Below are 12572 nucleotides of genomic sequence, written 5' to 3' on the forward strand. Positions count from 1 at the left end.
TCTATACGGTTTTACGACATCGATTTCGACAAAGTTCAGACTAGGGCCCCTTCTTTACAGACGAAATTTGTGGAAGGTCAAGCAAACTGAAAGCTCAAATAAAGAGAATTACTGGAAATTCCTTTTTTGTTTTCAAATATCAATTTTGGCAGATCAAAATTTGAATAATTTTCATTTGACTGCAAGAGATATGCCACATTGGAAGTAAAAGTGGCTTGATCGATAACATATATCACTGTCAGAGAAAATTAGAATGTTATATAATGTCGTTAAATCTGGCATTCATTATGATGAAAGTGACGCTTGCGCAGATGGAGTAGAGCAGATGGGAAAAAAATATTCACTAAGCAGGGAGGAATTTTGGATGGCTTGATTTTGTTTTTATTTTGTTAAGGGAAGAGGAGGCATATTGCTACTGTTAATCTGTTTCTAGCAAATTTTCGGATGATGGCATTTTTCATCTGCATATTGTTTTGACAAAGTTGGAACATTTTAAATAGCTTTAGCATAGAATGAAGACGAATATTGTTTTTAAACTGTGTTAAGACATAATTAAATAAACCGTTGTCAGCGTATTCCGATTCTATGTTTTGAAAACGTAAGGCATAATTTTTATTTTTACGTCGTGTTCTGTTTATCGAAAATATATTTTTATTGCTTTAATAAGATATTTTCTGATGCATTCGGGCTTTTGAGTGCTAATTTTTTAATTATAATTACTTGGATAACTTAGTTTTTAAGTTGATTTGGAATGTTTTAGTGAAACGAAGCCTCCACAGCTGTATCGCATTTGAAGTGATGAAAAAATAGGAAATCTATGTATTTCATTGTACCTTTTCTGTAGATTGCTGGGAGTTTATTTTTATTAGCGTTTATCTTTCCTATACACGAATATCGTTGTCAATGACGATGAGTGTGTTGTGCGTTCTAAAGTTTCATTGAATCAGGTGTATAAAATATCTGATGCTGCAATTATAAATTAATTAAATTTTATTTACAAAACTATTGTGTTAGCTGAGATTTTAAGTGTCATCTGAAGTAATTATAAAAACTGCAAATTTTCGTTCTTTCATCGTATATATCATGTATTAAAATGCTTTCTGAAACATTCATCAGTTTGATAGCAGAGCCTGATTGGTGACTAACAGTTTGATGCATTTGAAGAATGAAGGAGATTTTGTCCAATAATTTAGAATTCATTGTAAAAAATGATATTCTTGAGGTTATATTTATATTTTTAATTGTAATCAAATTACTTATTAAATGAATATTTTATTTGATTAAGTCTGGATGAAAAAACTCGCAAAATTATTGGTTTGTCTCATTTTCAGAATATCATAAAATGTTGGGAATATAGAATGATAATATCTGAATCATTGTTTTATTATGAAATTCGTGTGTTAGTTTGAATTGTTTTAGCAGGTTATCATAAAGGTTAAGAATTATTTGTACAAAAAGAAATTTTGTTACTTCTAAAATTATTATGAGAGTGTAGATAGGTTTATCATAGTTATAGGTATTGAAAGGATATTTACCAAATAATGCTGAATGTGTAGTAAGCATCATGTATGAGTAGGGTAGTTTATTTGATTGGTTATAATAGGTAACATTTTGCAGTTGATAAAAATTTAGTTAGATATTTGACTGTTGAATATTTCAGCAAAGGAATTGTAAATTATGACTGTTAGAGAAGTTATGGAATAAAGTTTGATTATATCTTGGTTTAAAGATATTTGAGAACTTTCTTACTTAAGAAGACATGTATTTTTTTTATTTCTGTACATATTACTAGAGATTTTGACATTTTATCTGCTGCTGCTGTTGTCTTTTTTTTTTTTTATCTGCTATTATCATCTTAGAAATTTGTATATGCTAAAAAATTTTATACTGAATTCAGCTTTTGAGTTAATGCTTTGAGTACAGAATGAAGTACATACTATGGATTAATGGCCAGAAGACTGTGTTTATATACTAACAATTCTGAACTTAAAAATTCTGTGAAAGTTTTTTTGAGTAGAATAAGATTGAAGGTTAAATTCATTCTCATGTGTATTTTTTTAATTTTCTTCTGCATAAGATGCGAAAAAAAAAAAAAAAAAAAAGAATTTATCAGTATTTACTTGCTAGTAGTTTCTTGCTATGACCTTTAATTTGAAATTATAAGAAATGATTACTTACAATCATTATAATTAAGTTTTTTGTTTTAACATAAACATGAAATTTTTCACAAATCATGACATAAAAAGCTACAAATTTTGAAATTAAATATCCCAGTCAATTTTTTGTTGCATGGGAGTTTTTCTATACATTTATTTTGCCATAGGATATATGATGAATATAAAACTTTCCTAAATGTAAGTATAAGAACTGGGAGATCACATGAATATTTTCGTCATTTAAAATGCTTTGTAATAGAAAGTATATGATCACTACAAACGACTAAGAAAGTAAAGGCTGAGTAAGGACTTTTAAGCCAGGTAGGGGCTGGGTGTATATATATATATATATGTTTTGTATTGCCGATTAAAATAATAAAGGGAGGTGCCCAACTGGATGTTACAGCAGTCTTCCATATAGAATGGTCTATGGTTAATTTTTTTTTAGTTGTGTGATACATATGCATGTACAGACATCACAAAAAAAAAAAAAAAAATCCATTTTACAACTTGTGTTGCAAAAAAGAGGCTTTTATTCTGGCTGTACATACAAACATGCCTCCCCTCCCCCCAAAAATGTCATCTGAATGTGTTAGAGATCAGTCAAGATGGATCTTTCTGTTGAAATACGATACCAAAAAATTTTCATGATTACACTACTCCCTTTACTTCATACAAGGAAGTAAAAATTTCAGTTGTATTAAATTGTTATTTTTTGAAAAGATGGTGTAATTTGAATACAAATAAAGCAACATAATGTTAAAGATGGCTGAATTTTGAAAAATAGAAGTTCGTAATATCTTTTGTGGGAGAAAGAAGAAAAAAGTGCTATCAAATTATTTATTTAATTTCATTTGATTCTGTTGTTTAGCGAATAAGTTGAGCAAATCAGCATTGCTTGAAAGAATACGATTAGGTTAATAAATCTCGTAAGAAGTATAACAAATGTTTAACACTGCAGAATGTAATCTTTATTCCTTGCATCTTTATTATTGCATTATCTTCAGACATTTCACATGTGCTAAAAGTCATCATATCAAGTTGATGCTTTATATATTGTCCAAGTCTTTTATTTTAGAATGAGCACTCTAAGGCCATTCACTCCCCTCTGCTTACCTTGTAACTGTAATAATGGCCACTGTGAATGATAGTTTGGTCTTCTAATTTATGAAATAAAGGAGGAAAATGTGTTTATGTACAAAATCAACACAAAGTGCTTCTTTGCAGCAATACAGTATTCACAATAAATATTCAAAAAAGGGAACAGTAATAGGAACTGCAGCTGTGATTGGCTGGCAGTGCAGCGGTAGTGAGCAGGACAAACCACTATCCCCTGCATCAGAGGATTATTCGCAACTCTGATGTCGAGCGTGATAGGGAGTTTACGTACAGGGAAAAAGCTGATACGCATCTCATGTATGGTGCTGCTAATGGGAACGGCAGAGCAGTGCTATGATTGTACCAGGAATGGTTCCTGAACAGGCATATGCCGAAGTACATAATGTTAGAGAAGTTGAATCGGTCTCTGTGTGAAAACGGGTCATTTGAAGCCACTTCTGACACTAGGAGTGGAAGAAGTGCACGACAACCTCGCATTGAAGAAGCCATCTTGAACATTGTGCATGAATCATCTCAGAGAAGTACAAGAGCTATTGCACGTTGTCTGCAGCTGAGTCATTCCACCGTTTGGAGAGTATTGCATGAAAATGGTTTGCACCCATACCATTTGCAGAGAGTCTTAAGCCTTGCAAGAGACAGATTATGCTCTTCGAGTTCATTTCTGTCATTGGTTCTTGCAGCAGTGTGCGGCGCAGGCGGATTTCCCATCGGATGCGCTATTCACAGACGAGGCAACTTTCTCACAGGATGGCATCTTCAATAGCTACATGATGCACATGTGGGCAACTCATAATCCACACGGCACACGTCCACATGCATTCCAAACTCGCTTCTCCGTGAATGTGTGGGTGGGTATTGTTAACGACTACCTCATAAGCCCATACCTCTTACCTGCATGTACAAATATTATCATATTTTTCTGCAAGAGGTGCTGCAGAATGTTCCGGGTGTCGTTTGTGATCGCATGTGGTTCCAGCATGATGGTGCACCAGCCCATAACCATGTGCGGGTCCGCAATTGCTTGGATGGGACATTTCCGGGCCGTGGTGGGTCTGTTCGATGGCCACCCCATTTGCCAGATTTATCTAGCTTGAATTTTCTTTTATGGGGCATCTGAAGAGCACTATTTACGAGACTCCCATTGACTCACTTGAGGACCTCGTTGCACGACTATCCATTGCGGCTGCAAGCGTGCGTGAAATGCCTGTCATTTTTCAAAATGTTCGTTATTCCCTTCTGCGATGTTACCAAGCATGTATTACTGCTGGTGGTCGCAATTTTGAACATTTATTGTGAATACTGTCTTGCTACGATGAAGCACTTCGCGTTGATTTTGTACATAAACACATTTTACTCTTGTGTCGTTTTTTTTTTCGTTCCTGCCTTAACCCGTCACTTTAGATCCTACATTCCTATAAAAAATGAATCTTTTAGTGTGCTCCACCACCCCTCCAAGTTTGTTCCATGATCTATGAAACACCCTGTGTTTTAAAATTATTAATAAATTTAGTGTTTTAATGGCCTACAATATGTTTTTAGTTTAGTATTCATTATTCATTGATCAAAAGTACATTCATTTTAAGAACTCTGATTATCAAGCTAACATTTGTATAAGTTAACTGTCATCATATTTTATTAATTCTTTTATGTTCTTTCGCATGATTTTTTTAATAATTAAAATATATTAAAAGCATGAAATAAAAATATATGATGGAGAAGGAGGAAAACATTTATATGGATGAATGTGGAAAAGTAACGATGTTATTTTGTAATGATTGCATTAAATGCATCATCTGCACTCTAGATATCTATTGAATACATAAATTTCTCAGTTCTTGCAAGGCTTTTCTCTAATCACATTGTATACTGTTTTGTGACTTGGAAGAAATTAACAAATTACAAAGAAGCAGTTTGCGAGCAAGTGCATCTGCATTTATACAATATATTTCAAAATGCTTTTATTTTTCAGTTCTGTTCTTTAAAAATATTATGCTATTAGTATGAACCTTTAATGTATTAAAAATGTGCTTTATTTTTTTGTGACAATATCTACAAAACTTATTACCATCAAAATGTATTGCACTTTACAAAGACGGTAATAATTATGTAAGTGATATTAATTTTCAGTGCCTCTTGTAATAAGTATTTCAGAATAATTCTTGTATTCATAATACAAATACATATGTTTTTATATGGAGGTCATCAAATATTTGTTCTATCATATTTATATAAAATAATTTCTAAAGTAAATCTGATGAAATGTAATGCAATATTTTTGTCTCTTTGCATAGTATGAATAACCAGAAAGCTGAAAACAAATCTGCTGACCATGAAGATAGTGATCATATCCAACCAATTAATTTGGTTGCTACTAGAACCCCAGTGCCAGTTACTACTTTTTCTGGGTCAAATACGCCTGTTGCTACACAGCCACTTCCAATGCGACCGCATATAGAACCTAAGCCAGGACTTATGGTATATTTTCTCATATAGTTTTTGTAAAAATATTATTGTTAAAGTTAAATATTAGGGGTGCTTTAAGTAATATATTTAATAAGATGTAAATTTAGTGTATTGTTATAAGAAATGGCATTTGCTTAGTCACCATTGTTTTCTTTGATATCCCCTGTCTTATTACCAGGGTTATGTCCCAGCTTTAAATCAAAATATACATCTAAAACATTTTATGACCTTTTTATAGAAATTGAAATTTTGGTACTTTCTGTATGTGCATTCAACACCAAATTGTGACTTTCAAGAGGACTCATGAGCTTGTGGTGACTAAGTTTTCACTAAGCTAATGTGTGAAAGACAGCAGCCACTTTCAGAATGGTGTTGGCACTGAGAATCCCATAAGCAGTCAATCAGTGCATTTTAAAAAGGAAGAAACATCAATAATAAAACACTTACCTTTTTCGAGAAATCCTTCTCTTTCTTTTCTTTCACTGTTATTCTCTGCAGTGAACAGCAATCTGTTTTTCCTTAAAAGAGCATCAGAGAATTGCACCAACTCAGATCCATACAATTTCTGTATTGAGCATTGGTTAAAATAGATGTGCTATGTGCATATCTGGGTTGTCACATAAGTGCTTTTTGGTGACATCATGAGTAGTCACATAACTATTTTGCCTTCGGAATACTTTTTGTTGTCTTTTTGGCAAGGGTGCAGATAATCAGGAAGTGCCAAATTTTTTTCCTAGCAAAAGAGTGCTGTAAGCTCCCTTTATTAACTTATAAAGTTGCTTTCTTCAGTTGCTTTCTTTTCGTAATAGAATTTTTCAATAGCTTTACTTTGTTTTGACTCAACTGGCAGCTAATTTTTTACTAACTTTACTAAACACGTGGAAAAGATTTTTAATATTTGCTACAAATTTATATCCTGCCTTTTAATTATTTTTTGTTAAAAATATTTTGTTAAATGTCAGCCATATAAGTAAATTTTATTTTACCTTTTCTTATTTTATAGTGGTTTTTCATTTAAGTTATATTTCAATGACAGTTATCACCCAGCATATTTATAAATTAGCTGATAACTGTTGAGTTATGCATTTTTTTTGCTTTAATGCTCCTAAGGATTTCATTATGAATTTTCACTTCAATATCTTTGCTGACTGCCTGATTTGTTGGTCTCCTAAATGTTTTTAATAGCAGTATACAGTCAAAAGTCTTTAATCCGGACATCCGTAATCCAGAATGATCTATAATCTGGACCTCGAAGCTAATGCGTTTACGCATGCGCATTTAATGTATAACAAACGGTATAAGCTAAGCTAAAATTATCTATCGTATTTGACGGCATATAAGAGACACCCTTATTTAGAAGGCCACACACAAGGAAAAAAAGTTTCAATAGTCCGCGCGAGAGCACGGTACCACAATAACTTAAAATGTGGTTTCTTTTAGTTCTCACGTTTCGTAAAAGCCAAATAAACAATCATTGAATGCAATTACCAAACATATATTTAGGAAAATTAACAAACGGCAAGCTATTTTGAACATGATATGTAAATTTCAATAATGAATAAATGAATGAACGGCAAGCAATCAAACATAATACAAAATAAAGCAGAAACAACAAAAAACACAGATTCAAGGAAATGTTGCCTATCATGAAATTAGACTTTAATCACTTACAAAACCATAAAAATCCTTTTCACTATCATCATCATCGAAAACGAGTATCACCTTCTTCAAATAATGTGTCGTTTTCTGTTCCGTCAAGAGCATTACTGATTCCGCACTTCTTAAAGGACTTAACAATTACTTCAGCCTTTACGTCCTCCCAAGATCTTTTTACTTACATGCACACTTGTGAAATAGACGGCCGCTTCATTCTACCTGACGGTGTGAGGTGGCTCTCCTATCCACTTGTTCCATCGTTCTCGCACTTTTTCCTTAAATGGCTTATTCACCGATACATCTAAAGACTGTAATTGGCTAGTCAGTCCACCAGGAATGACAACTATCTGGGTTTTTAATTCTTTCACTTTATTCTTTATGGTTTCAGTTCTATGGGCGGTAAACTGATCCAAAACCAAAAAAGAGGGTTTTCTTAAGAGTCCACCAGGTCGCCTCGCCCACACGTTCTGTAACCACAGTTTCATTCCAGCTTCGTCCATCCAGCCTTTCGGATGAACATGAACAATTACACCCATTGGAAGTTTTTCTTTCGGATGAGTTTTTCTTTTGAATATGAAAAACGGCGGTAGTTTTGTGCCATCAGCACAACATGTTAGAACTACTGTGTATCTGGTTTTTCATGGTTATTGATTTAGACCCTTTAATACTCACAGTCTTGTTGGATGGTACATCAAATGTGAGTGGAATTTCATCCATATTTCTTATTTGACCGAGCTCAAAAGAAGTTTTCTTGCGTGCATTTATAACAAACCTATGAAATAATAGTATTTTTTCTTCATAATTTGCTGGCATTTTCTGTGCAATAGTTTTTGTGTGCATTGATATGCCTTGCCTTTTCATGAACCTGTAGCACCAGCTCTCAGACCCTGATAAGTTCTGATTCTCATGTTTTTCTGCAAATCCTTTGGCCTCATTGATTATCATTTTGGTTGAAACACTTATCCCAGATTTCCTCTTACCTATCACCCACATTTTTATGGCATTTTCAAGTTCAGGGCCAAGATGGAGCTGAGCATCGAAGGTTATGTTTTTTGTTTTTTAGCAGTCTTCAGTTGATCTTCCTGCAGTCTTCAAGTGCGTATCATTTTTTCAGTAGGTGGTGGACCGAAATACCTTGCTGCTGCTCTGTTTCCATGCACTTTTTCGTAGTTTAACACTCCTAGTTTATACTGAATTGTATAGCTTAATCTCTTATTTCATGTAGTCATATTTTCCAGGGTATTTTTTTTAAACAAATAGTTTTGAGCACCGATACTGACACGTTTATACAGAGTAGCACCGATACTGACACGTGTGTCGGCTTGAGAGAAGGAAAGGCTCCACAGATGTAATGTGACCGTCGAACCTGTTCGAACTTCGACATCAGCTTCGAGCTTCCGCTTCAGCGCTTTTTGTTGACAGATATTTCACGGAAGCGCAAAATAATTATGGCACATGTAGAAAAAGTTATGTGTGTCTAGACCTTTATCCGGGCTAAAAATAGCATTCCGTATTGAAAGTTAACATGTGTCCTTCACGTATAAGACACAGGTAACTTTTTTTAGACCAAATTTAGAAAAAATGTGCATCTTATACGCCGTCAAATATGGTAATTATCTATTTCAGTTAATGTTGCAGATTGCGTTGTTCCTTAATCTTCTAATTGGATCCGGCTTATTATTTTTTGCAGACTGTTAGAGCAGTTTTATAAATGTAAGCTTGAACTTTTGATTATGTCAAAAAGAAATTCCGATTCTGGAGCTGCCAAAGGATCTACAAAGCGAAAGCATGTTTTGATGTTCATCAAACAAAAAGTGGAATTGCTGCAAAAAATGGATAAAATCCTTTATTTCTCTAACCATGGGCAGGGGGGGGGGAAGTCGTGGCGCGCAATGAACTGGAAGTTGATCTGTCAGCACTATCCTTATCTTCGGGGCAGATGTTTTTATTTTATTCAGCTTATAATTCCTTACTAAATGTAGTATTTCATCTGAATGTACTCCGTCTTTGATATGATTTAAATCAAATTCCTCGTCATTATAAATATCACGAATACACGTCAAATAGTTTTCTGGTTGCAATTTTCTAACTTCGACTATGCATAATGAATGCTTTACGCATGCGCGTGTTGAAAGAAATGTTTAATAAAGTAAACAAATAAATATTAAGCTTTTTTTTTTGTAAATTTTGATATCCTTTAGATCATAATTGCTCTTTATTTCATAAATTATGGTTTCATACTTTTAATTTTATAATTTCTGCATGCCATCTTACCAGATTCAAACTGATGATCTATAATCCGTAAAAAGCGATAATCCGGAAACGCGAAAGTCCTGTTGAGTCCGGATTAAAGACTTTTGTCTGTATATTAATTTATTGGTACTGTTCTGTTTTGAGGAGCGTAAAAAAATTGCAGTGAAAGTGTATGCGTGAAAGAGCCAAATCTAGCGTACACGCTGATTTCAGATTGCGTAAGTTTACATAGTTCTATATTTCTTATGATGCCATTGAAATACTAGTTTAATTTTTAAATCCTTTTTTGGGAATTGCTTTAACAATTTGGGAATTGCCCATGATGAAAATTCTGCAACAGAATTTTGGGAAAAGTGCAGGACGCGTTTTTAAGAATTGCACATACTCAGTATCCATGTACACAGTGACCTATTTTTCACTTTAAAAAAAATTCCCAGAATTGAAAATATTTCATTCAAATTAAACCATTCTGAGAAAACTGTCCTGTGAAAAGTATAGCATTTAATTCCATTCAGAATGAAATGTTGTTTAAAAATATGTTGTTTTCATATACTTCGGACTCTGAAGTGTTGTAGAAAGAGAAAATACATACATTTATATGTATATTTACGACGTAATTAAAAATATTTACATCCAAACGCGTCAAGTCCCATTGAACTCAATGGTAAATGACCCAATGTTTTGGTCACCACGTAGGGATCGCCGGTACTTCAGAGCAGGGTACAGGAGAAACTTGTTTAGGGCGACTCCATCTTGCTTGCTACCTCCATGGTCCCAGTAGAGTACATATGGATTTTGTATAGTTTATATTTGGTACTTAAAGTATTAGTGGCAACTACCTTGGCACAGTTTGGCAGTTTTTTACAGAAGAAAAATGTTATTCAGTGAATTTTCAGGTTGCAACTTATAATGGATATGTTTTCCTAAAGAACTGTGATGTGCATGGTTGCCAGAGTCTGATGACTTCTACTAAGCTGGGTTGCAATATTGCGTATGTACCTTATATTTAATCATAATTTTATTGAACAATTGTCCACTGGCTATAAAAATACAAGTATCAGCCATAAATACTCTTGTTTTCTTGTTTCTTTTAAAATATAGTGGCACCTGGGGATATGTCATTTATCTCTTCTAGATCCTTTGATGTACACCAAATGAACCTTTTCCAATGGAAACTAATTAATCTGTTCTTATAAAAAAATTTCATTGTTATTATTATAACACTGTTTAATATTAAAATACAAGTGCAGAAGGTGATATATATATATTGTACATCAGTGGTACCGTACCTTGTGCTAGCCGATCATTTTGTATGTGCTCGCCAGCCCGATTAGGTACTATGAAAAAAAAATATTTAAAAAATAACCATTCATTTATATTTCTTAATTTTTTAAATATGGTAAGCATTTATAGTCATAAGAGATATCTTGTAAGACGTTATAAATAATTGATTGCTGACTGATGAACTTGATAGCGAACATGGAATCTTATTACTTCATTTTGATGTTAGATGGCTCAGCAGGGAAAAAGTACTTCAGCGATTTGTAGAACTTCTTTTGCCAATAAAGCAGTTTTTGGAATCCGGAAACGAAAGTTATAAAGAATTGGATGACAATAATTGGTTATCTGATCTGTATTTTCTCACGGATATAACAGCTAAATTGAACGAACATCTCCAGGGAAAAGAAAAAGACCCTTTTCTCAATTGACTGGGTATGTAACTGCTTTTCAGGTAAAGTTAAATTTGTGGGTACTTTTAAGTTGTGCCGGCAAGGCGATAAAGTCGCCACTAGTTGGACAACTGATGCCAAATGGAATGTCCTCGCTGGTAACCTTTTATGCGTCATTTTCAAAACAAGTAGCAGCCATTCATTATCAGATTGATTGTTTCTTTCAATGCTGGCATACAGTTATATAGAATTTTTACCAGATAGTTCAATTTTATGCCCTAAGGCCATTCACGGTAATTAAGTCAATTAGGATGCAATTACACCGCTCACCTGAAGGCAAAAATAAAGAAAAGGCAAAGTTAAGGTTAAATTCATCAATTCTAATGAGAATGCACTAGCGAAGTAAAGCACTGCGGTTTTACGTAATTTCTGAGTAAGCTATTCGTACAAATTGAAATAATTCTAGCATTTAAACTTGTATTCCAAATTAAAATTTAACCTGAAATTAATGTAGATAATTATCGTTAGAATTAGATTTTTGTAGCGTAGTTTATGTGGGATGAGATTACTTGGGGTCACATGATATGAACCGGTAAATCAGGATGTTAAACCATGAAACCATAGTAAAGTCTTAAATTAATGTCTTTTTACAAATTTATTCTCTTTATTGGCTTTTTACAAAACTTTACACGATTTTAAAATGTTTATGCCATCGAAATAAAAAATCCTTAAAACTAACATTTGTTAATATTTTTCATGTGTATACTCTATGTTGTCGCCAATAAAGTCTGCTTGGCGAGATTTGCGCCGGCAACACCGAAAAGTACCAATTTGTGGATAAATCAGATGAAAGAAGAAAAAAAAAAAAAAAAATCACCCATTTTCAGAATTTATCAAGCCATATTAATAACCACAAGACAATTGAAACGTAGAAATACTCGGAAAACCTAAATGCACTGAAAAATAATTTTGAACTCCGCTTCTCTGATTTCCATAAAGTTCAAAAAATATTATTATTCATCTCAAACCCATTTGCTGAAATTAATATTTCAGATGTATCACATAAGATTGGAAATATGTTTGACAAAAATGTTAATGTTTTGGAAATGTACTCGCGAGAGGCCAAAGGTTGGCCACCATTGTTGTACATAAATGAAGCACTTCACAGGATACTGTACATAAATGTTTTCCTGTTATCCAGATCAAAAGCAATTTTTCAGCATGCTATGATATCTGATTTTTGTTTTGCAATCGA

The 12572-nt window shown here is 33.3% G+C and overlaps 1 protein-coding gene across 3 annotated transcripts in view; it reads left to right on the forward strand.

The window, feature by feature from the left end:
- The first annotated feature begins 310 nt into the window (after positions 1–310).
- Positions 311–12572, forward strand: part of LOC118195663 (uncharacterized) — a 90040-nt gene continuing 77778 nt past the window's right edge. For all 3 annotated transcript variants that reach the window (XM_035366986.2, XM_035366988.2, XM_035366987.2), the window contains exons 1-2: positions 311–598; positions 5567–5750. In XM_035366986.2, coding sequence (XP_035222877.1) covers positions 5568–5750 — 183 coding nt within the window. In that variant the 5' untranslated portion in view covers positions 311–598; position 5567. The remainder of the gene's footprint in view (positions 599–5566; positions 5751–12572) is intronic.

This window comes from Stegodyphus dumicola, chromosome 3 (assembly GCF_044657685.1).
Source record: "Stegodyphus dumicola isolate Sdum_Otavi_A_Nest chromosome 3, ASM4465768v1".
Lineage (NCBI taxonomy): Eukaryota > Metazoa > Arthropoda > Arachnida > Araneae > Eresidae > Stegodyphus > Stegodyphus dumicola.